The sequence below is a fragment of the Cheilinus undulatus genome, linkage group 8 (assembly GCF_018320785.1).
Source record: "Cheilinus undulatus linkage group 8, ASM1832078v1, whole genome shotgun sequence".
Taxonomy (NCBI): domain Eukaryota; kingdom Metazoa; phylum Chordata; class Actinopteri; order Labriformes; family Labridae; genus Cheilinus; species Cheilinus undulatus.
Genome location: NC_054872.1, coordinates 42,984,954 through 43,011,217, shown reverse-complemented (window position 1 = coordinate 43,011,217; position 26,264 = coordinate 42,984,954). Strand labels below are relative to the sequence as shown.

The window sequence follows — 26,264 nt, the reverse complement described above, 5'->3', positions numbered from 1 at the left end:
TTGTAGTGTTCTAACTTTATTCTCAAAGTCTAATTTGTTTTGCCTCAATGTGGTCCTAGCACTTCATCTTATTAAAATAATTGAAACTTCGTATTTGTATTTGGTACTCTGTTGTGCTTTGCACAGCCTCCTTTTTGTGATGATGTTGTAGGGCCACTCTTTAAAAAATGAAAGAAAAAAAAGTTTTGAATTCAAGAGAATTTAGCTATTAAGCTGTGTTAACCTGTAGGTATTTTTGATATTTAAAATGTCCCGACTTTGTCATTTTTAAGTCATCAGTTCGCAAAAAATAAAACCTAGTGTTAGTGAGATTATAAAGTTAGACATTTTTCAAATGAACCTTGATATTCAAAGATGCAAGGTTATCAATGGTTACATTTCTGGGCAGTGTTTCCCACATGTAGACCACAAATGGGCAGGCTCCCCAGGTATTTTTACAGCCACCAAAGTAAATTTGCACACCATTTTTTTTTTGTCTTTTTAACAATACCTAAATATTCACTATCCATGCATGAGAGAGAGGCATTCACCGATAATCCCTCCAGTAAATGCTCCTTTCAGGGGTGATCTCTCATGTTAAAAATCAAGCTCCTAATGTTTTCCTTTTAATATTTTTCTGCAGCTGTTTGCAGCCAGTATCATCTAACATGCCTGCACTCTAGGATGACGGCTGCTTTAAGCTACCTTATCAACAATCAGCATTCATCAGCAATGATTAAGCAATGGAAGGTGAAACATTTTCAAAGGTGAGTGATGTTATTTGAACATCCTTATACAAATTACTGCTGGTGAACGATCTCAAAAGAGCAGAAGTACACAAAAATAAACCCCCTCTGCCACCCATGGAAAAATGATTACTCAGTAGGAGACACTGGAATAGGGGTTTGAAGCAGGACCTTGTCCAAATCAGTGTTTGTTTGTTTTTTTTTCTTTTCAAATTTATGTCTTTTTATTTAACGTCTGGATTCTTTTGGTAATGTAATGTCCTTGGGGTAAATTAAGATATCAGTTGGTTATATACAACACAAATGGCATTGTCTGAAATGCTTTTCTCTCAGTCTCTGGGAATAAAACAAGTTTTGTTTCTCAGAACGGCTTTTCTTTTAAATGTACAACTCTTATTTCTTTGTCCTTTAAAAAAAAATCCACTTTTGTTTCCTTTTGTGAGGCAGTCTATACGCTCCTCTTACAGGCAACTCAGTCATTTTTTTGACTCAGCAGCTGGACAAAACTGTGTGTTTGTGTGTGCGTACGTCCAGACTTCTTTGTAAAGGTCAAATTCAAACCACGCCATTCCCTCACACCCTGCAGCTTTGACACATTGAAATAACTGTTCCTCTAAAGTCGCCCTTACTCCATACTGTTTCTTCTTTTTTTCATGCTGAGCCACAAAAAGAGCTACAAATACGCACACACACATGCACATACAGCCGTCACCCTCCTATTCTTCTCTACACAGTGGCAGGAAGTTGTCCAGATATCCGCAGGGCCTCTGAAAAAAAAAAGCCAGTGAACAGAGTGGGCTGGGTGGTGGTGGAGCTGGAAGGTGCTGGTGTTGGATTTGGTGATGGAGTTGTACGACATGTTCAGAGTAAACTTTTCATTGTGACTTTACACCACAGCAGTGTTAACGCTCTGTTTGAGATCAAAGGGAAGTTTACCCGGCAGCTGGAGCGGACAGCAGAGAAAAAAAGGCAAACAGCTGGTGACCTGGACAACCTGGAGATGTTGGCTCTGAGGATGTTTGTTCTGCTGGGGCTGAGCTGGACAAGTCAAGGTGAGTTTGTGCTTAATTTCAACAGTTGAATCGCCAGTTAGTTTATACAAAACATAGAAGATGTTTACAGCAGATGCTCCAAACCTAAAAAACTGAGCCCCCAGGGCCCATGCATCAAAATGATGCATTACTGTACATTACTGATGTCAGTAGATTCTTAATTACACCAGTGACTGACTATTCAGCTTAATGTTTTTGAGTGAGAAAACATTTTTTTTACACTTTTATCTACAGCTCTTAAATAACCTATTCAGGAAAAGAGATATGATTTTTAGTTGATATAAATCTACCTTTGACAAACCCACAGCACACACAAGTGTTGATCCTATACACATGCCAGGGCTTTGTCCAGTGATTTCAGAGTTCTAGAGTTATGTTATCAAAACTTCCTCAGTAATTTTAGGGAAAAAAACATCCTAAGTGACCCTAAATTGTGGATCCTTGGAGACTTTAAGTCACTAAGCATAAATAACTCCATAAATAAGTATTTTGCTTGCCAGTTAAAAGCATGTTAAAGTGGAATTCTGACCTCCTTCCCTCATAAAGACACAGGCTCAGAGAATACTGTACTCCAAATAAAATCCTTTACAATTAAAGGAAGAGATTTGGGGAGCTTTCATATTTACATTGCCTCAACTACAATATCATGACTGACAAGGGAATCTTACTTTAATTTATTTGTGGACAAGAATGTTTTCTTGGAGTAAAAGAAAAAGTAAAGAAGTTTCATGAACCAAATGTTTTTTCTATGTGTTGCACAATTTATCTTTTCTTTAATATGCACTTCTTTTTTCACTTTTTTGCTTCCTATAATAGTCTTCATCAGAAAATGCAAAACTGTACATACATTATGCATTGATTTTTAGAACTAAATATATCCTTTATAAATATGTTTATTGGTATAGCAGTTAGAACAACTGTTTTAATTGTGCTTTGCAAAACATCAAATTCCAACAGTAAAAACAAAATAAATAAAAAAAATGGAGATAGAAAATAAAAAGCAAGCAACAAGTTTAGATTTTTAAAAGATTAAGAGGAATGTATCAAAAAAGGACTGGATAAAAGAATAACAGATCAAACCTGGAGAAAATGGTGGAATACAACCAGCAATAAAATAATGAGTGGGTAGAAACAGTATTTAGTAGAAAGTTTCATCTTCAAAAGGGATTTTAAAGAATTTTCTGAAAGATTAAAACTCCTGTGATGAGATTTCCTTTCAAATCTGGTAATGAAAACAGAAACTTGTGCCGATCCTTCTGTATAACCTACGAAAGCAAACCAGGCTATCAGAGAGACGACTTTATTATTTCTGTATATACTTAGCACAAAACGTATTATTTCGTTGTTGTAACAATGCTTCTTGGCAATAAATCTTACACCATTGGAAAGCCTGTTTATTTCCCTGTTAATGGTGCCACATTTGTAAGGAACATGCATTTGTGGGATGAGCAGTAGAGCTGAGTATGAGGGTTGCTCCCATGAAAAATTAGCCAAATCCTTTGTGCCAATGCTAGTGTTTGTGTAGACTCTTCTTTTGAGCTTCTGGTAGCTTTTGGCAGCTTCTGGCCCCTGTGAGCATGGGCCCTGCTACAGTAATAAGTTGGTGTCTCCTCCAAGAACCCATATGCTACGTTTTACTGATCTGGATAGGGAAACTTCAAGCTGGTGTTATGCAAAACCAAGTAGGAATTAGCTCTAGTACCATCTCCAAACTGAAGGCCCAGTTCCATATAACAGGGGGTGTTAGAGACAGGCGGAAACATAAGCGTCCCAAGAAGATGACACCCCAAGAGTGTAGTCTCCTCAACCTTTCAGCACTTAGGAACCTAGGAGTCTTCTACAGATTTGCAGTAAAGGTTTTCAGGACAATGTGGTTGCCGGCTCTCTGCCCAACATCTTTTGGTGGAAGCAGTGTGATGGTGTGGGGCGGCATCTCCCACACTGGAAATTTGAGGCTTGTCATCACTGGAAGCAATCTCAATAAAGAGAGCTATCAAATGAGATTCTGCAACCAGTGGTAATCTCCACAGTCTGGGACCAGACTACAAAATAACACTTGCCCCCACAGGGCAGGGTTCATCAGAGACTTGTATGACACACTGACTGACTTGTGTGAAATGCTGGTTGAAGAATGGGATGCCATCCCACAGCAGTGTGTGACCAGGCTGGTGACCAGCATGAGGAGGAGGTCCTAATCATTTATTACACCAAAGTAGGGACATTTCTAGCACTATCAAAGTGTCTCTACTGTGGTAGTGCAAGAAATAATTTGGACATGCAAGTGCACAAGACACTTTTTTGTTTGCTTCATTTTGGTCCTTTCGGCTCAGCAACTGCCCACTTTAATTTGGTTGCCAAACCTTCCTTTAAACTGTTTTTGACATTTCAGAAATGGATTCAACAGTTCTTGGATCGGTCTTCTGGAATTATAAAAAAAAAAAAAAATTCTTTGATATTAAACCAAACAAACAAATAAATAAAAGAAACATGATTGAAGAAATAGTTGCATTACCAGGAATTTTAAAATGATAATTTAATTATGCTGCAATTTTGTAAGGAAGAGTTTTCTGAAGTCAAAAATTGAGTGATGACTCTCTCAAAAGTCACAGCCTTTGTAACCTGCGCTGCCCCCATTGGCCATAAACAAGAATGCAGATTTAAGCCACTTTACATTGGCTTCAATTGAAAGATCCCACAGATAAAGTTTAGGCAACAGATATTGTACCGTAAAGTCTGTTAAGGAGTAGTGCCAACACTGTCTGAGATGTTTAAGTCTGATGCTGAACTGATTGTCCCTCTAGTTATCCTTCTTTTATGACGTTTTTGAATAAAACCTATCCACTGAATACTTCATAATACACTTCATTCTTTTATGTATTTCATTTACATTTGATGCTCTTTTGTGTTCTCTTTTTGTGCTGTCATTTTGAAGAATCCTGGCACAAAAATTGCTCTCGGAGTTTATACTTTATACTAGTAATTCTCAACTGGTGGGTCGGGACCCAACGTGGGTCGCAGAGCAGTTTTCAGTGGGTCGCGACTAGGTGTCTGAAAATAAAATTTGTGGCTGATGTCCTGTAGTCCTTATTGCACATGCATCGATACCTTTTATTTTACCCAGTTTTACTGTGAAATTGGGTCAGTTTTAAAATGTGATCAATATTTCAGCTAATTTATCTCATCTTCTTGCAATAAATTGCTACTTTTCCCATGATAATGAACTAATTTCACAAGTTCTCTGCAAAATTGGCAAAAATTGACACATAATGATGTTGAAAGATGGTATCAAATTTGTCAGTTTTGCCTCTTTTCTTTTTTAAGTCAGGTGTTTTGGTCCAAACTGAAACATATTCAATTATGTAAACATGTGTTGTTGAAAATTGTTTGGAAACTTGAGTGATGATCTGTCCTAAGACAGACTGGTGGGCCCTGAGGCCGGACCAGTTGAGAACCACGGCTTTATACTGTTCTATCTTATTTATAGAAATGTAAACATTTTTTATTCCCACTGTATCAGGAACACTTTTTGCTGACCAAATGAAACCAAAGTGTTAAAAACTCCCCATCTCTAATTTCAGCTCTATTGTTCATGATTTTTTTGCTACTATGAATTTATGGCCCTGCACACACCTGCCAACCCCATTGTCCAACTCCATCACATTCCTCATTGCCACGGTGACGACCTTCGACCTTTATCAAGGCACGGCCCACTCCATTTCCTGTAGCTATTCGTTTCTCCTGGAAACTTCCTGTTTATGTCGGGGCCATTTCCTGTTTCCTTTAACAGTCCGTATCAGGAGCCACCTTTCATGGCTTGACCTGCATTGTTATGAAAAGCTGCTAATGCACTGAAACAATGAGAGGTTTGAATATGTGGGTGACTTGGCCATGCGATAAATCACTTAGTGAGAGCAGTTAATTCGCTGGAATAAAACTGAAAGGAAAAGAAAACAGAACTTGTTTAGATATTTTACATGTTAGTCCAAAAATGTATTCAGTTCATGTACAGAGCATGCAGAAGTGATGTGCAAGTGGTTCTGTTTCACTTTTTTAATTATGATAAAATTAACCTGCAGTTTAAACTAGCAACACTCATGGTAAACCCATTTCTTAAATTTTTCACTCATGGACAAGACATTTCTAAACATTCCTGTAATTATCTATGACTTGATCAAAATCATCTTTACATTTAAATCACATACTGTGCCATGAAAAAGTAGTTGCCCCGTTCCTGATATTTTATTTCATGCACATTTGTCACACTTGAATGTTTCAGATCATCACACAGATTTTACTATTAGACAAAGATAACCCAAGTAAATACAAAATGTACTTTTTAAATGATGATTTTGTTTATGAAGGCAAAAAACATCCAAACCTACCTGGTCCTATGTGAAAAGGTAATTGCCCCTAAACCTAATAACTGGTTGTGCCACCCTTGGTGGCAACAACTGCAAGCGAGTATTTGCAATAACTGGCAATGAGTCTTTCACATCTCCATGGAGGAATTTTGGCTCACTCTTCTTTGCAGGATTGTTAAAATTCAGCCACATTGGAAGTTTTCAAGCATGAATGCCCTGTTTAAGGTCATGCCACAGCATCTCTATCAGATTTAAGTCTGGACTTTCACTAGGCCACTCAAAAAACTTCACTTTGTGTTTGTAAGCCATTCAGAGATGGACTTGCTGGTTTGTTTGGAATTGTCCTGCTTCATAACCCAAGTGTGCTTTAGCTTGAAGTCACAAACAGAAGGCCGGACATTCACCTAATTCAGAGCAGAATTCATGGATCCATCAGTTATAGCAAGTGGTCAAGGTCCTGAAGCAACAAAGCAGCCCCAGACCATCAAACTACCACCATGTTTGATTGTTGGTATGACAGTCTTTCAATTAAATGCTGTGTTAGTTTTAAACCAGAGTGAGACAAGCCTTTGTCAGCAGTGGTTTTGATCTTGGAACTCTCTCATGGATGCAATGTTAGCCCAGTCTCTTTCTTATTGTTGAGTTATGAACACTGACCTTAACTGAGTCAAGTGAGGCCTGCAGGTCTTTAGATGTTGTTCTGGGTTCTTTAGTTACCTCCAGGATGAGTCATCAGTGTGCTCTTGGAGTCATTTTGGTAGGCTGGCGACTCCTGGGAAGGTTCACCATTGTCCAAAGTTTTCTCTATTTGTGGATAATGGTTCTCACTGTGGTTGGCTGGAGTCCCAAAGCCTTAGAAATGGCTTTGTAACCCTTTTCAGACCATTGGTTGTCAGTGACTTAGTTTCTCATCAGTTCTTGAATTTCTTTAGATGGCAGCATGATTTGTGGGTTTTTGAGATGTTCTGGCTTTCTTCACTTTGTCAAACAGGTTCTAGTTTAGTGATCTCTTGATTCAGCAGGTCTGGCAGTAATCCTCCGAGGGTGTGGCTAGTGAAAATGAACTCAGCTTAAAAAAAAATTGCCTTTGCATTGCTGACACTTTTGTAAGCACTAACTTAGTGTCTTTTTTTCTCCACAGCGTCTGGAGATCCCTGGGGCAAGTGTCCAGTCAGCAGAAAGTGTAATGAAAAGTTTGGTGACGGCTCATGTGACAGAGACTGTATGGAACCCGTGTGTCTCAGAGATGGCTTTGACTGCCTAAAGGACAGGACAGGAGGCCCCTGCAAGTAAAACACATTCATTGTTATCATCATTAATAGTGGATGGTGTGAATAAGAAACTTCTAGCTCCTACTTTTTTACTGTTTTTGAAGATGTACATGAGTTTGGTTTATCTGCAAATAAGTTGCAACTGTCAAAGCTGATCTTGTACCACTTCACATGTTTGCTGAAGATCAGCCTTGTCAGACGGAGAGAATAACCACAATCCTGAAACAACTTTTTGTACGTTTCCACCAGAAGAGTTATTGTTAACTTACACATTAGACTTTTGTAATAAAAAAGATCATCTTAAGCTCTGGGGAGCAAGTATGAAGATCTTGAGGCAGATCTCGTTTTTTTTCTTTTCTCAGACCTAGTCACATCGTTTACTGTCGCGACCACTATGCTAACTCCCACTGCGATCAGGGATGTGACAACGGCCCCTGCGGATGGGACGGCAGTGACTGCTTCACGCACCAGAGCCCCCTGTGGGCCAAAGGCACATTGATCCTTCACGCCAACATACCACAACAACGTGGGACCTTCTCCAACAGCTCCCTGCTCTGGGCGCTCAGCGTCCTCCTCCAGTCACCCCTTAAACTGAGAGGCTCCGCCCCCCTCGCCCCTGACAGCAACTTGTTTGACTTTGACGCTCAGCAGCTGGCCAACATGCTGGCTCAGGCATCACCGACTGACTCAAACGGGTAGGTACATGTTGAAATGTATGAAACTTTCAAAGTAGACCTGTTTTTATTAAAACTGTATTTAAACAGTCTCACAGGAGCTGAAATCTTGTTTTGCAAGGCAGATCTGGTCCAGCCTCAGCAGAAAAGGAAAGTTAACAATAGAGTCATTTGGTCTCACTTTACAACAAGCATTGGAGAACAGTTCAAGCATGCTGCATCAAACACAAGCTAGTTACTTTTACACTTCAAACATATTAAACTGTCCATAGTTTGTGAAAGACAGATGAGAACAAAGATTTGCAGGCTGACAAAGTTGCATATGTAGGTTTGATAGGGTCGTTAACATCTAGGTTATGTAGGTAAAGTTTAAACAAAAGTGGGCCAAGAGGAATGCTAGGAAGTAAAACAAAGCAGGCTAAACTCACCTTAATATTTGCCAGACTGTCAAAAACATGGACACACTCTTAGGTCATTGGTCCCCAACCTGGGGGGGGGCATATATTTATTGACTAAGATCATGGCTTTTAGTAATGTCTTTTAGTATACTAATGTAGACCTATTTTCTTAGGCTTTTGTCCATAAAACAATTAAAACTGATGCTAATTTTTGACAGCAATCTATCACTTTTTAATATATGTGGGTCCTTGGGGTCTCGGCTTTTCTTAGATAAAAGTAGGGGGGTCTCCAAGGAAAGTAGCTTGGGAACCACTGCTCTAAGAATCACTATTCTTAAAATGCTATCTCAAACAGCATGCAAGCATCAGACAGGGTGCCACATGCTCTCCTCACTTCATCTGTTAGCATACCTCTTCAGGATTTGTACAACAAAAAGGTGTAAGACATGGCTAAGTCTATCTTGTCAGACAGCTCTCATCCATTACGTCAACAATTTGAGCTTCTTCCATCAGGTTCCCTCCTCAGACTTAAACCAATCAACACCAGTAGATACAAACACTCCTTTATTCCTACTGCCACCTCTCCTAACTCCAGTAGGAAGTGATAGCTTTTTGCACTTTGCACATTGTGACAGCCCAGTGTGATTAATTAATCAATTTCCTTGTGATTAATTAATCACAAAGTTTTGTTTACTTTGTGCTCAAATGTGTATTTTTGTGCTCTTACACATTCTTATGTACTCATATATGTTTTATGTGTCTTTATGTTTCTTACGCTCCCTTATGAACTGCCTCAATTGGGACAAATAAAATTCTTGATCGATTGTTTGATTGACATCATAAAAAAAAAATATATTTTTTCTTTTTACAGAAATTAACCAGACTAATTAACATTTCCCATTCAAAGACAACCATGCAAATGAACTGAAGTTCGACCCCAGCAGAGTTATCTGCGATGAAAAAAATGTTTACTGCAAAAATACAAACTTCAATGACAAGGGTGGTATTGCTGGAGTCCACTGAGTCTCAACTTTCATTTTAATACCTTTTTTATTTCTCTAGCAAAAGAAAACGTGGCTAGGTGGCACTATGTTAATTTTCTTTACAACCACAATTCCAAAAAAGTTGGGGTGCTGTGTAAAATGCTAATAAAAACAGAGTGCAATGGTTGTCAAATCATCACAATAGAACATAAACAACATATAAGATGTATAAAATGAGACATTTTACCATTTTCTGAAAATTATTATCTCATTTTGAACTTGATGGCAGCACCACATTTCAAAAAAGCATGGACGAGGCATTGAAAGGCTCGACGTAAGTGGTAGCAATGAATAACAGCTGGAGGAGCATTTTGCAGCTAATTAGGTTAATTGGCAACAGGTCAGTAACATGACTGGGCATAAAAGTATCATTTTAGAGAGGCAGAGTCTATTAGAAGTAAAGATGGGTAGAGGTTCATCAATCTGCCAAAGACTGTGTCTAAAAACTGTGGAAAAATATCAGAAAAATGTTCCTCAACATAAAATTGTGAAGACTTTCAGTATTCCACCATCTATAGTATATAAAAGCATTGAAATATTTAGAGAATCTGGAGAAATCTCTGTACACAACGACAAGGCCAAAAGTCAATATTGGATCTTTTTGCCCTCAGGCATATGCAACATGCACATGTTTTTAAATAAAAGGGCGTTTTGTGCTCTTTGTGACAGAGCTTGAGCCCAGTTAGGCTGGATGCATGCTTAAAGTATTAAAAACAGGGTGTTACTTTTGCAAATCATTAAGAAGCTGCCAGATATTATTACGTAAAGATTTCCTGACACTCCTGCGCTTTAGAAAAAAGGCCTCAGTTATGACGTACTTCTTCTTTTCCCTGGTTTCACTCTGTCTCTATTTGCTAGCTCCCTCCTTTTCCTCCAGGTGGACAACAGGCCATGCTCCCGTCTTCCCTCTACCTGTTTCCCATATGCCACAGAGGCGGCCAATTTCCTGCGTGCTGTATTGCGGAGGCCTAAGTCATCCGAAACCCGTCCTGAGCTGAACGCTGTCATCAGTATAAAAGGTGTCCGAGAGGAAATAGGAAGCAGGGAGGAGGATACTGTGATAAAGGAAGTTAAAGGTAGGCTCTCATGTCCTTCCTCAAATACACCCACAAACACACGTCCAGCTTGAATTTGATCCAAACAAAGCACATAAACACCTTTCTGTTTCCAGTGTGCAGATGTGATGATGGTCATTTTGAAAAAGAATAGGAGTTTGCAGCATCTCCAATAGCATCTTATTTTGTTGTTTAGGTATTACTATGAAAAATTCTCAAACAAAATCATATTTCTCTAATGTTACACAACTCTAATATGTATTTTCCCTCTCAAAGAGCCAACTCCAGCGTGGCTCTGGGCGGTGATAGCCATAGCCTTGGGCCTGCTGCTCGTTCTCTCCTTGGTGGCGTTCTTGGTGGTGAGGAGGGTGAGGCAGCATCGGGCAGAGAGGGAGGATGGTCACAGGGTGAGACACCGGTCCATTATCACAGACAGTGACCCCAAATCTAAAGCAGCAACAACAGCACACACAGCTCACCAAGACCAAAGGGTCAGATTGAGCAGAGAGAAAGAGAAGATCAGCTTGAGGAAAAAGAAGAAAGCGAAGGAAGCAGAGAAGAAGAGAAGGAGGGAACCACTGGGGGAGGACGCCATTCGAATGCGGTGAGTGGGAGGACACGCTTATTAGGTCTTTGAGAGGATGTTTTGTCTGCTTTAGGACTGATGTCACGTAGAAAAATAAGGTGTATACTTACACAAGCTAGAGGTCATCCTGTAAAGTTAATGAAAAGGCTGGTCCCTCTTCCTGTCTGTCAGTTGAAAATTACCTTTGTCCTGTGTTTATTTGCAAACTCTTCTCCACCTCACATGAAGTAGTATTATTTCTCATGTGTCTACAACAATGGAACCATTGTAAAGTTGTGATTGCAGTGATTTTCCTTGAGAATATTGTATTCATGCATTTGTTTTTTAAATTTACTAAATGTACAGTGTTCTCACAATTGCAAAAAACTGAAGAAAATTTCCCAAATTTCAGGGACATTTGCAAACATAAATGTCTGACTTTTCTACCAGGCTTTACAAGGAATGTTCCTTACCTCTTCCAAATACATTTCTGCACAAAGATTCATTCAGCAAAATCAGTGTAACAAGTGGGTGATGGTTATGATGTTTACCTCACGACTGGCACAGTCATGGTGTATTTTTAGAGATGCTTCATGCTTCTTTCAGCTTGCCAGTATCTTCTTAACTACTTTTTTATTGACATTTTGAACGCCAACAATAATCCACATACTATATGGACAAAAGTATCATTACAATCCCTGTAGGTGTGATAGTGAGATATTTACTCATTCATTCTGTAGAGCATTTATGAGGTCAGGCACTGATGTCTATAAGCGATTTCACCACTCGAAGTCAGTATTATTTCATAATGGCTTTAGGCAAAATGCTTTGTCATGTTTTTAATCCACACAGGATGCCGTTAGAGGAATAACAGCAGTTAGCACAACTTATTTTAGCTGTTAGTCTGTTTAGAGACAATTAGACATGAGAGGCAGTGCTGTAACAAACACTGGGTTAAAAATTCTGTTCATTGATTGGGTAAATTAGGTGAAAATGTCATATCTGCGACAATATTGGATATTAGCATCTACTAGTTAAGATCAACTTTTCGTCTCCGTAGAACAACCAAACAATGACACAACTAAAGTTATATCTTAAATAGTTTTAAAGTAGAGTTTAGGGTGGACCTGAGACCATAACTTGAGACAGAATTTACGCACAGCTGGTGCAGCAGGCTTCAGTGCTTTAGGCCACTCCTTCTGATGCTTGGCATCGGACTTGGTGATGTGAGGCTTGCATGTGGCTGCTTGGCCATGGAAACCCATTCAGGCACAGTTTTTGTGTCTACATTAATGCCAGTGGAAGTTCAGAACTCTTCAGCTATGGAATCAAGTATTGGCGACTCTAAGCACCTTGCTCCTCAGTAATCATTGATCCCACTCTGTGGTCTTCCACTTTGTGGCTGAGTTGCTGCTATTCCTAAATGCTTCCACTTTCAAATTCTATCAAAAAACATCTTTTTGCAAAGGTGGCATCCATCACAGTACCCTGCTTACAGTCCCTGATTTCTTCAGAGCAACACATTTTCTATCATAACTGTTTGCGAATGGAGACTGGATGGCTAGGTGCTTTATGTTATGCACATGTGGTAATGGGTTTGATTAATACTTTTTGTCCATATAGTGTAAGTCCTATACCAGCATGGTTGGATTATAATCAAGGCACGACAAATATAAGTGCTCAAATATGCTAAGAATCAATTTGGAAATTAGTCAAACATTTAGATTTAAACATTTGATGTTCTTTCTCTCATTTTAAAATTGTAAACATATTAAATAACTTTTAATAAGTGACTGTGATCACACAAACCAAGCATACAGATAGTGTTGATTTTGGCTCAGGGAAACTGTAGCCTCTTCCTGTCATTTTTAAAACATTTTTGCACATTGAAATGTGTCTTTGGGCTTTTAACTAAATGGTATGATTGTATTGTAATTAACTAGGCCACTGCTGCAGTCACCTTTGACATTCTAAAGTTGTGAAAATCTACATGTCATGGTTTGAAAATAATGAACCTCTGAATAATTCCAACCTTTGTTTAACGCATATGTACACACCGTGTGTGACCACTGCAACAACAGGATGGATATAACTGTTTCCCTATGTGCCGTATCAAAACATCAATTTGTTTTTCAGACCTCTCAAGAGAGACCAGGATATAGGAAGTGACACGGACTTTACCCAGAGTTCAATGGAAGACATCAATGCAAGATGTTCGCGGCGACACGAGGATGCCTCCATCTGTGACCACCGCAGCCCCGAGCAGAAACACTACAGAGGAGGGAACTCCCAGCCACGCAGATCTGCTCAGTGTAAGACTTGAAACATTTTCAGCATTTTCAACATTTTTATTTGTTTGATGGTAAGTGGCCATGATATAAGCAAAATAAACTCTGGGGTGTCCTGATGCTGAAAATAATGGTGGCACTTGAATGTTATTGATATTTGTTTAGAAGAATGGCGTGTCTTTTGCAAACAAAAAAAGATGACATACTGAACCCAAACTAAACATTTTTGTACTGTATGATTATCAGAATGCCTTATAGTCTGACATCTACCTTGAATTATTTATTCTCCCACAGCTCCACCTAGAGGATGGGAGAGAAATGCCATGCCTCCTCCTCTTCTCAGTCCTCCACAGCAGGTCTGTCCTTTTATCAACAGGTTTTGAAGAACCAGTGTTCAATTATTTTGAGAATTTAATGTTTAACTTTGCTGTTATCCAAATATCTACTAAGCCCTGAAGGTTTCATATATAACCACAGACCACACTGTATGAGACCACATTTAAGCTCTCTCTTTCTGTTTATGTCTGTGTTTTCTTTATTGATAATACATTTGTTGTATTTGCAGTCAGCAGAGTGGTGTGGCCCTGATGGCTCTGTGGTTCTGATCCGGGCTGTCCGGAGCGGCCTGGATAGGGTGGTCCTGGAGCTGCTGAGAGCAGGAGTACCAGTCAATAACACTGATCACACTGGTAATATATCCCTGTCAGATGCATTAACTTAAACCTAGAAACAGTCAAAATGCTGGAGCTACAGCTCATTCAGCTTCTGGTTTTACTGTAGCATACTTAAATGCCTTTTCTCAGCTCAGTTCTGACCTTTGAAACAGACTATTAAAAAGATCTTGATATCAGCGATTGCAACTTCCTGTAAGCTTATGTTTGATATAGGTCAGAAGGTAGGAAGGAAGTTAACTTAATAGCCTTGTAAACTCTGATACAGCAGTGTTAAAGACTAGTACAACTCAAAACAAATTGAATATCATGAAAAACTTCATTTTTCCTGTGGTGTAATTCAAAAAGTGTAACTGCCATATACTCTAGATTCATCTCAGTTAAAGTTATATATTTCAAACCTTTTTTTGTTTTAATGTTGATGATTGGTTGATGGCTTATAGCTTATAGCATTAAAAAATCCACTATCTCAGTACCAAAGTACCAAAACACCAATCAAAAAAAGGATTTATTAAACAGAAATGTTGACCTTCTGAAAAATTATGCTGTTTTTGCACTTAGCACTTGGTTGGAGCTCTTTTTGTTTATATCACAGCATCTATGTGACATGGCATGGAGCCAATCAGCCTGTGGCACTGCTAGGGTGTTATGAAGGCCAGGTTGCTCTGATAGCATCCTTCAGCCTGTCTGTACTGTTGAGTCTTGTGTCTCTCATCCTCCTCTTGACATTTCCCCAGAGATTCTCTATAGGGTTCAGGTTAGGCCAGTTGGATGGCCAATCAAGTACAGTAATGCCATGGTCAGGAAATCAGATTCTGGTGGTTTTTGTTTTCGCTGTGGCAGGTGCTAAGTCCTCCCTAGCTCTCCAATATTCTATTATTTTGAGAAAGTTGATTTTTTTTATTTTGTGAGCTGTAAGCCGTTATTATCAAGATTAAAACAAAAAAATCACTGGAAAAACAAACTTTTCCATGCTCTTAAGTACTCTATGCAATATTTGGATAAGTAAGGGTTTGATATGGGCTACAGCTTATTTCAAAGGGTAAAAACTGTACAACTCTTGATCAAGTCATTCTCTGCCACCTGTACTCTGAGGGGTTGAGTAACTTACCCCTTCTCTTCCCTCCTCTCCCACCTTGTGCTCATTCCTATCTCTTCATGGCCTTTCTCTTCCTCTCCTCCTCTAGATCCCCTGCTGCCCTCCTCTGACTCTGAACAAAGCTGATGTGCTCAAACTTGAGTGATATTAACTCTGCTGCTCACACTCCTCCTGGCTGTAGCTGTCTTTCTGTCTATACATTCCTCTTTACCCCATTTTATCTTGTTCTCTCTGTTTCATCTTCCTCCTTCAGCTGAAGTAATCATCTCCACTTCTCATCTCTCTGTTCTCCCTCTCTTTCTCCATCTGGGCTCAACTCTGTTGTATAATGGTTGTTCATTGGCTGACTTACTCCCTCCCTTCTTCCCCTCACCTCCCCTCCACTCACACTGTCTCTCTCAGGGAGATCAGCCCTGCACTGGGCATGCTCGGTAAATCACCTCTCCCTAACAAGGACCCTCATTCGCTACGGGGCCGCTGTGGACCTGCAAGACAACAAAGTAAGATCCGACCCTGCCTTTTAAATATCCTCCAAACATCACAGAAAGTTGTAATAATAATTACTTTTATCGTAGGGCGAGACGCCACTCTTCCTCTCTGCCCTCCACGGTTGCTATGATACAGCCAGACTCCTCCTCCTCCATGGAGCCAATCTGGAGCTACATGACCGTAGAGGCCGGCGTCCGATCGATGTGGCCAGAGAAGGCATGCGTCACCAAATCCTAGAGCTCCTACTGGCTCATCAGATTCAAAGAGGGCCCGTCACTGTTGAAGCAGCCAATGAGATGCTGTGGGAGGAGCGTGCTCTGATGTACTCGCCATGGGGTGGACCACAGGGCCTGCCTGGAAGGAGTGCCTCCTTTTCTGGGATCATAGCCCATCGAGATATGACCCCGCCTCCTCAAAAGTAAGTCAAGGATGAATCCATATACAACACTTAACCACAGTCATCCACACATTCATGACTAATCTGTCTGATTTACATAGTCCTATTATTATTTAACTTATATTTTCAGTAAATTAACTTCCTTTAAATCCTATTTCACATAGGATTTCCTTCTTTGTCACTTAGTTTGAGCAAGTGTCTGTTTTTATGACCCAACATCAAGTAAGGAGTTAAGTGTTTGCAAGGGCGTTAAAAATTCAAGGGGAGCAGCTGGCCTAGTGGTTAAAGGCGCTCCCCATGTGCGCGGGCGGCGCAGGTTTGAATCCAGCCTGAGGCCCTTTACCGCATGTCTCTCCCCCACTCTTGACCCTCTTTCCGACTCTATCCACTGTCCTCCTCTATCTAATAAATGCCCAAAAGTAAATCTTTAAAAAAATATATCAAATTGGTAAAGCTGCTTTTTGTCTCTTTTATTAGACAGCAAAACTGGAACAAGGGGTGTTTATGGACAAATAGTTTCCAATCTGGTTAAATGCAAAAGTATTAATGGTGTTTAGTTGACTAGTCTTTTTTTTTTTATACTTATATTTTATTGTTTTTCAACAAAAACATAACATCAAAAACAACACCAAAACATAATAAGACATTGCCAGACATAAAATCAAAATACAGATTTCAATACAAGTCTAATGAGGATTTAACACAATCAGCTGTAAATAATCAGAGTTTATGTTAAGGGAGCGGTACATGCATTGTAACAATACAAGTGTCTAAGGCAGACCACCGGGGATGCTATTTATTCTTCCAAGTATAGCTTCCATTTAGCCCATCTTTTAATGTATAAGTCTTTTTTCAATCTCAATAAGAGAGTCAGCCTTTCCAACTCATGAATTTCCTTAATAATATCGATCCAATTGTCTGTTGTGGGGGGATCTATCTGTAACCATTTACGGGTTATGGCCTTTTTTGCTGCTACTGTAAATATTTTCCACAAGTATCTATCAGATCCTTTTATTTCTTCAGGTACGTCACCTAAATAAAGTGATGTAAAATTCAAGGGGAACAACTGTCCAAGAATCTGTAGCATAATTGTCCAAATACCTTTCCAAAACAGTTGTACCCTAGTGCATCTCCAGAAAATATGTAGGTGGTCTGCCTCATCACATCCACAGTTTCTCCAACATTTACATGTCTCAGCTCTGCGATATCTCTGTAATTTAGGAGTAATAAAATAGCGGATATGGTTTTTCCAACCGAACTCACGCCAGTACATAGAACAGGAGGTTGTGAATATAGTTTCACACATATTTTCCCACTGTTGTCTTGTAATTGATTCATTTAATTCTTTCTCCCATCTTGTTTTTATATAATTTGTGGTATGTCCTTTACCGTTTGTGATCCCTTGATAAAATTTGGAAATAATCGAATTAGTAGTACCTTTATATGCTTTAATAGTTAACTGTATTATATCACTAAGTTCTTTATTTGTCTCATTTTCTTTAACTATTTTGGAGAGATAATTTCTTAATTGCAAAAATCTAAAAAGTCTGAGTTTTCCAAGTCATATTTTTCTCTAAGTGTTTGAAAACTGTGCAATGTATTCTTTTCCATTATTTTACAGTAAGCGGTGATGCCTCTATTTGTCCAATACTTAAACCCACAATCCATACTATTTGGTTTAAATTCTGTATCGTAGGCCACCCATCTCAGTTGTTTTATTTGCGTCCATAGATGTAATTGTTTTATAATATCAAACCAAACATGTAGAGTGAAGGAGACATATTGATTCAATTGATTCTGGTAGGTTAACATTAGTTTATGGTCTCCAATCATTGCTGGAATTGGTATACCTTTAAATTCATTCTCCATCTCCTTCCATTTTGCTTCATATCCACTTTCACACCAAAAAAATACAGTTTTTAACTGAGCAGCATGATAATAATCCCTCAGGTTGGGGAGAGACATCCCACCTTTTTCTTTCCTGATCATTAATGTGCTATATTTTATTCTTGGTTTTCTGCCGTTCCAAATAAATCTAGAAATTTGCTTATCCCATTCATTGAATTGTTTGTTCGGGACTTTAATTGGTAGTGACATAAACAGATATAACAGTCTAGGTAAAATGGACATTTTTATAACTTCAATTCTTGCACTAAAGCTAAGTAATGATGTAGACCAATTACTAAGATCCTCCTTAATTTTCTTGTTAACAGTTTCATAGTTTTTTCTATATAGGTCATTGGGACAATATGTCAACCACACTCCCAAATATTTGATTGCTGTTTGAGACCAGTCAATGGGAAGTCTCTGTCTAAGTTCAGTCGATGGGCTGTAGGAAAATGTTAGTAACTGTGTTTTTGAATGTTGAGTTTATAACCTGAATATGTACCAAATACCTCAAGGAGATCTAAAAGGACAGGTAGGCAGACATTTGGATTATTAATATAAAGCAGTATATCATCTGCGTATAACGCTATTTTGTGTTCTATGTTATTATGCATAATTCCTTGAATATTAGAATCTTCTCTTATTGCTTGTGCTAGAGGTTCAATGTAGAGTGCAAAAAGAGTTGGTGAGAGGGGACATCCCTGACGAGTGGATCTTTCTAATCTGATCCGATCGGTGAGACGGCCATTTATTTTAATTCTTGCTGTAGGAGCAGTATATAATATTTTAATAGTATTGATAGATTTTTTGGTGAAGCCAAATCGCTCCAAAACCAGAAATAAATAATCCCAACTAACACAGTCAAAAGCTTTCTCAGCATCAAGACTGGCTAGCACAGCACTTGTTTTAGTTTCTCTTAGATTTTGTATTACATGAAGAGAGCGTCTAATATTATCTTGTACTTGGCGACCTTGAATGAATCCAGTCTGATCAGTGTCAATTAGATCAGAAACAAAGGAATTCATCCTCTTAGACATAATTGAAGCATACAGTTTATAATCCTGATTTAAAATTGAAATTGGTCTATATGAACTACACAGTGTTTTACTCTTGCCCTCTTTAGGTATAACTGAAATAATAGCTTCAGCCCAGGAAGGTGGTGTAGATAGATTTTCCAGTGTCCAGTTAAATGAGTTAAGGAGTACTGGATTCAGCTCTTCTCTAAATGTCTTGTACCATTCAGCTGGTAAACCATCACTTCCTGGTGTCTTATTATTTTTTACTTTTTTTAATGCTGTCTCTAATTCTTTCATTGTAATTTGTGCTGTAATGCATTTGTTTTGCTGTTCTCCAATTGTAGGAAGGTCTAATGAATTCAAGAATAATTTTATCTTTTCCTTACATCCTTGTTTTGGTTGTGAATAAAGTGCCTGATAGTATGTTTGAAATGCAGTGTCTATCTCATCTAAGTCACTGTATAGTTTCCCTGTTTTGGGATCCTCTACTTTAAACACTGACTGTGACACCTGCTTTTTACGAATTTTTTTAGCCAATAGTTTAGTAGCTTTTGGACCTACCTCATAATAAGACTGTTTAAGAAATCTATATTTTTTCTCGATATCTTCCTTATATATATCCAAAATTTGGGTTCTTGTTTCTTGAATTTTAAGCATTGTTACAGGGTTCTTATCTTCACTATGTTGTCTTTCTAATTCTTTTAGTTTATTTTCGAGTTCTTTAAGTTTTTCTTCCTTTGATCTTTTCATTGCTGTACTAAGAGAAATAAATTTTCCTCTTATTACTGCCTTTAGGGTGTCCCACAGTATGTTTGGATTAGTTTCACCATTATCATTGAATTCCAAAAAGGTCTGAATTTCCTTTTTTATTTGCTGTATAACTGTTTTATTGTTCAATAGACTGGTATTTAATCTCCAAGTGGTTTTCTTTGGCCTGTTATCTAAATGTAACTTTAGGAAAATTGGTGAATGATCTGAAATGTCCCTGGTTCCAATATCACAACTGAGGATCCTGTGTCTGTCATTTTGAAACATGAAGACATGATCTATTCTAGAATATACTGCATGGGGGGCTGAGTAAAAGGTATAACTTTTATCTAAAGGATGTAAATCCCTCCAAACATCAAATAGTCCATTTTCCTTCAGTCCCTTCCTCAGTAATTTTGTCAAAGGGGACACAGTCCTCTTGTTATTAGTTGTATCCAGTTTTCTATTTATTATTGTATTTAAGTCTCCTGCACATAATAATATTCCTTGTGTTTCTGAAGCCATCAGTTCCAAAATCTTCTTCATAACTTTGAGATCACTTTGTGGAGGCAAGTAAACACAAAACAAGGTGATCAATTTATTCTCCAACTTGCCCTGTACTAAAATATATCTGCCATCACTGTCCCTGATCTCCCTAACAAGTTCAAAATTAACTGAATTATGAATTAATATAGCGACCCCTCTTTTATGACCTGTCTTGAAGAAACTATAAAATGTGTTCTTATATCCAAATCTTTTTAATTTTTCATGCTCCATTTGGGATAAGTGCGTTTCCTGTAGAAATATGATTTGGTTTTTTTCCCTTCTCATTTTTGACATGACTCTACTCCTTTTCACTGGATTATTCAAACCATTTACATTCCAGGAAACTACTCTATAGTTATTAAACTCCATGATTAAGGTAAGTTTAACTGTACTGGCAACATCAACATAAAAAGAGAACTGTAAAAGAAACAAGAACAATAATCACGTTTAGAATTATTACATAAATGACTTCCAACTTCAGGGACTTACACTGCCCTATTACCTTCACAAGACCCTTTCTGTACAGGTGGAGGATCAGTCCTACATCATGCAGGGGCTCCCTTTTTGCAAACAGCAAACCGTCCTTTATCGTTGAGCCAATCATTCCATCTCTTTTCTTTTCTTCCCGGTCATTATTGTTTTATTTACCACGGGGATTTATAATGTAACAGTCACTAATTGATCATAAAATAAGATAAATTCCCATATTTATCTGCATGTTCATGTAAAGTAAAGGTGAGTTGGAGTGTTCATATTGATAGTTAAATGATCATCACTGGTGATGAGGGTGTGTGTATTTGTATATGTATGTGTAATGTATCTGTGTGGGTCAGCAGCAGCAGCTGGGGACTCAGGTGTGTGTTTAATGTGTATGTGAAGATTGTAACATAATATTACTAGTCAGTGTTGAAGCAAATGAAAAATGGAAAAAAAAATCCTCATATACCTCAGTCTTTTTCGTTTGTATGTTTTATACTTGCGGTCTTTCAAAGTCCTTAAGCCTCGATCGTACTCGTTCGGCGTGATCTCCGTCTTTCTTGTTCCAGTGTGCGCCTTGTGTGAGCCTCTGTTCCCAGTCCGGGTCGGTTGTCTTCGGCAGGTCCACAGAGTAGCCTCGCTTCCTCATATCCTGGGCTACTTCAGCTGCACTGTTGTAAAGGCATGCTCCGTTTTCCCAGTGAATCCTCATCTTTGCAGGATATGGTGTCTGGAAACGGACTTGTTTCTCCTTAAGAATCTTCTTAATGTCTCTGTATTCCTTCAGTTTATTATTAACCTCGGTGGGAAAATCCTGTGCAAATGAGACCGTTTTACCTTCGCAAGTGATCTTCTTTGCCCATGCCGCTTTGAGAATTTTGTCCTTAGTGTCATATCTTTGGAAGTTAACCAGAATGGATCTTGAGACATTTTCATCTCGGGGTTTCGGGCCAACTGACCGGTGGGCTCGCTGAATGAGCAAGTCGGTGTTCATGTCCAGTGGAAGTTCTGTCTTCAGAAACTTTTCGATGAATGTTAGCATTGAGCTACCCTCCGTGCCTTCTTTAATGCCGTATATGCGTATGTTATTACGGCGTGACCTTCCTTCTAGGTCCGTTACCTGAGCTTGGAGGATTTTTTGTTGTTTTAAAGAGTGCAGCAAAGCGTCCCTTAACTCCGTGTTAGTTGATTCTGCTTCGTCTACCCGCTGTTCAGCTTCGGTTAGCCTTGTGCCATGGTTGCGAACGTCAGCAGCAATACTTTGTAGCTTATGAGTCATCTCCGTTTTAAAGTTGCTGAATTCTTGTTTGATGTCATTCTTAAAATCATTTTTGAAGTCAGATAACTGCTGCTTAAGCTCCTTTTTTAGATCTTGTATGTCCGTGCTCAGAATTTGTATAGCTTTAACTGCGTTCAAGTCCCCGTCCTCACCGTTAGCCTCCATCCTCACCACGTCGGTTTGGTTATCGTTCGTTTTGTCCTGTTCTTGTGTTTCTTCTTGATTTTTAGATTTCTTGTTTTTACCTCCACCCATCTTAGATCAGTATAGTGTCAAGTCAACCCAAAATTCGTGTTTTGGTGGGGATTTCAACTTGGTCGACCAGGAGAATTTTTCCTTTACACCGCCATTTTGAAGCGCTCAACCGGAAGTCCTAGTTGACTAGTCTTAAGCACATTTTGCACCAAAGATTTTCAACACGACAAGAACATTACAGTAAAGCCCTGCATGGGACTCTTTTCTTAACCCCTTAAAGCCTGTTGTGTCATATTTGATACATACTTTTATGATACCTTTATCTAATCAATATGATCAATAAATTACTAAAAGAAACTTCTGAATAAAATTTGATAAATGACAAAAAATGCCCTCAAGTGGATTATCAGTTACCAAAAACACCTCATGTATCAAATGAGATACAAAAAATATATATGTCAAATTTTATGGAAGTTTGGATTTTTTTGGATTTCAGTAGAAAGTTAAAAAAAATCATTTTAGTGCCAAAAAATATATAATTTTCTGGCTATAATTTGTGTTTTCAGGCTTTAAGGGGTAAATCCTACATCCACCCGCTCCCATTTGATTATTAACCATTACCACCCATTCCAGCAGTGCTTGTCATCCACTCTTGTCCACACGTGCAAAAGGTGTGTCCAGTCCCACCCACATCCCACACAGATTCTGACAATCCATGTTAAATATTCAGAATAACTGACAGTGCGTTTCAGTAAAGAAATGTGTTCATTTAAGCACCACCTTGACAAAGTTTTGTCCCTGAATAAAGGAAAACTCTGAGAAAACAACCACAACACTTAGATCCTCATCATGTGTAATGGTGCTACACATGGATAAAAAAAGCAGCTGAGAACCTCTGACTGATTTAAGTCCTGGTTATAGCTTAATAATAGCAAAGTTTAAATGATATTTATCTACCTTATTTACACATCATTTATTTTTAATTCATGCAAAGGTGAAATTGCTTCCTGGTCTCTGGAAAGTTTGTGCATCATATAAACTGCAGCTCACTTTCATCAGCTCTTGCAGACAGTAGGCTAATCTTAACTCTATTCATGCCATGCTGTTACCGTCCTCATCATTAGATGCTTAATGCATTTGGGCCAATTTGGTTGGAGATGAGTGTTTTTTCCCCCAAACAACTGCGTAATGGCTCAGCACGCACTCTCTGCACGCTGGTGCATATGTGTGGTAATAGGCCAACAACTACAACTACAATTATTGACAGCAATAATGATTTCACAGTGAATGATTCTAACAGCAACATGTGACACATCTCCTGTAGGATCTTGTTGAATATGAGCACGGAGAATGGATACAGAGAGCATTCTTTGATTGGGGATTGTGGAGCAGGTCTATCATCACATCCAAGGAGGGCTGTTTCTAGCTTTGTCAGGGCCCTGCGCAAGATGCTGTTTGAGGGCCCCTAGTTTGCTAAACTACGATGTAGAGATTCCTAATTCATTAGATGATCCACAAACATGCCACAATCTACGACACTTAATGCCCAAAACAGGCTATAGTCATGATAACCTCTCATATTAAATTATTTATGCTCTTAACCTATATTTTTTTCTGTGGGCAGAGCTAATGTCATAAATAGCATCGTTTACATTACACTTACTTCCATTCATGATGTTATGGTTCTTCTGAATAAAACAAAGCACTACATCAATAACTTTATTCAGCTGTAGGAATGGAGGCAGAATTATTCAAACTAGCTCACTAACTAACTCAGCTGAACTAGCAGAAATCCACTCAAAGCAACAATCTACTGCCACAATAGTCCAAAATAATCAACAACAGGCTTAATATTTGTAAGTCACTTAATAAATAACCAGTGTTATTTATTTTAGGCCTGTAAAATGCACACTACACTTAATAGATTTATCCTAAAGTAACGTTAAGTGGCAAATATCTGAGAAATAACTTCCGCTGGCCGATGACATAGTAGACATCTGTACAACAACAATCATTGAGGTTTATTTTATTCCAATATCCTACAGTTTTTTAAGCATATAAGGGATAAAGACAGGTCATTTTAATTATACTCAGATGAAGATGAACATTCAGCTTTGGGGCCCCTCAGTGCCTTATGAACCCCATGCATTTGCATAGTCTGTATATAGCAGGAAACAGCCCTGCATTCAAGTGTGCCAAATAAAATTCCTTGAGGGCGTGTTTGGACTAAGTCCAGTTATTTTTATTTTTTATGCCACCTGTTTACTGTGCTTGTTATCCAGATTGTAAAGCCTTATGACAGTATGGTGGTAGCCACTGACTGGAGCTATAGTGGCAACTAGTGGTAGGTGGCTGCGTTACAGATTAGACAAAGCATTAGGAAATTGCCGATCACCAAGGGACCCGATTTTAATTGTTTTGCTGGCCAATCATACACATTCCTATTTGGACCTATGAACACTGTGCTTATTTCAAAAAGGGGGAAAATAATTGTATTAACTGATAAAAAATACTAACCTCTTAACCTGAAAAACACCTTTCCTTCTCTGAGCTTCAGTCAAAATAAGAGAGGAAAGTTTTGATCATCAGCTTTTTTTCTTAGTTGTCTCTCAGAGCATCCATAGCCTCCACATGAGTTACTTGTATGATAAATTAATTCATTTATTAGTAAAATAATAATAATAATAATAATAATAATAATAATAATAATAATGTACAACTTTCTGACTATTGTTGAAGCTTGTCTTTTTTTCTGCATTAATCATGCCCAACATCAATTTTTTGTTGTTTTTGTTGTCTTTGTTGCAGACCTCTATGTCTCTAAGCCTCTATGCATTGTCTGATATTACTATCACCATCTTGTCTTGCCAGTGATTGGTCAATGAGCCGGGTTCAGTACCCCTCCCCTCAGAACTGGCGGCCACAGCTCAACCAATCAGCAACAGCGCTGGTCCCTCCAAGAGTCATGGGCCGCTCACCTCGGCCCATCAGCACCTTACAGGAAGTGACCTCAGAAGACGAGGACCGAGACAGGCATCAGGAAGCTCCCAGAGCCGCAACACCTCACTTCCTGTCGCCCCAGCCAGCCCCTCGGCAGCGCTCTTTTTCCTGCACTCAGCATGCATTGCAGCGTCGCTCCAGTGCCCCACAGCCTGAGCCAAATTATCTTATCGTAACAGACAACTTAGCCCATGAGCCCATAGAAAGAGTGGTTGTTTCTCCTCCCACAGATGCTGCCGCTCAGTCAGATCGCCCACCATTCGTAAATGGGGATAATCCAAGCAGAGCAGAACAAGCAGCAGTGAATTCATCAAACTCAGAGCAGAAATCAAGAGGTGAGAGGTCAAACAACAATGCTGACTCCACACAAACAGCCCTTTAGAGAACAAACAAATCCCTTAAAGCATAGTAGACTAGTATCATAAACTTTGTAACCTAAAATGATGCTCTCTCAAAAGAGAGGCACTGACCTCAGGTTTCACACAAGGAATATTACATTTTAAACCCAAAGCAAAAGACCTGAAAAGAGCCCAAAGCTCAAGGAAACCCAGTCTTTTTTCTCTGGTTTTTACTCTTAATTTTTATCCAGTCAGTGCCTGTTAAATGTTGTTGAACAGATTAACTCATTAGAGTCTACCAAATAAAACACATCAGCACTTGGAGATGTTTCTTCCCAACTCTGACCCCCAGTTTTCTCTCAGCTTTGCTTAAATTATTACTTTTATAATTGTATATTTTTTACAAGTGAGGAGAATATTGTTCCGTTTAAAAGGATACCAGGAAAACATGATGAATGTAGCAGTTATTACAACACTGCAATGTCTTGAGATTTGTTGCCAAACATTGTAATATATTCTTACTGATCTGACAGGTTGTGCTCTGATAAAAGAGTAAAAGATTAAGAAAAAATACTGTTAAAAAAACTGTTTTTGCACAAAAATGTCAGTATCCTGCTGATGCATGCAATAAAGTGACATTATAGAAAAGTAATTTGGATTTACAGTTTTGTTTCACTTAATTTCAACATGT

General features: G+C 38.6%; 1 protein-coding gene across 1 annotated transcript; it reads left to right on the top strand.

Moving 5' to 3' along the window:
- Nucleotides 1-722: 722 nt before the first annotated feature.
- notchl (notch receptor, like) lies at nt 723-26,221 on the top strand. Its single transcript, XM_041794273.1, has 12 exons — nt 723-729; nt 1,460-1,777; nt 7,280-7,427; nt 7,772-8,104; nt 10,383-10,600; nt 10,856-11,183; nt 13,281-13,456; nt 13,727-13,788; nt 13,998-14,121; nt 15,605-15,702; nt 15,778-16,109; nt 25,107-26,221. The coding sequence occupies exons 1-12, from the start codon at nt 723-725 to the stop codon at nt 25,615-25,617; spliced, it is 2,655 nt and encodes an 884-aa protein (XP_041650207.1). The 3' UTR covers nt 25,618-26,221.
- Nucleotides 26,222-26,264: the final 43 nt, after the last annotated feature.

Coding starts and splice junctions, on each gene's coding strand:
- notchl (XM_041794273.1), top strand. Junction 7,428..7,771: donor AGGACAGGAGGCCCCTGCAA/GTAAAACACATT, acceptor TTCTTTTCTCAG/ACCTAGTCACATCGTTTACT. Junction 10,601..10,855: donor TGTGATAAAGGAAGTTAAAG/GTAGGCTCTCAT, acceptor TCCCTCTCAAAG/AGCCAACTCCAGCGTGGCTC.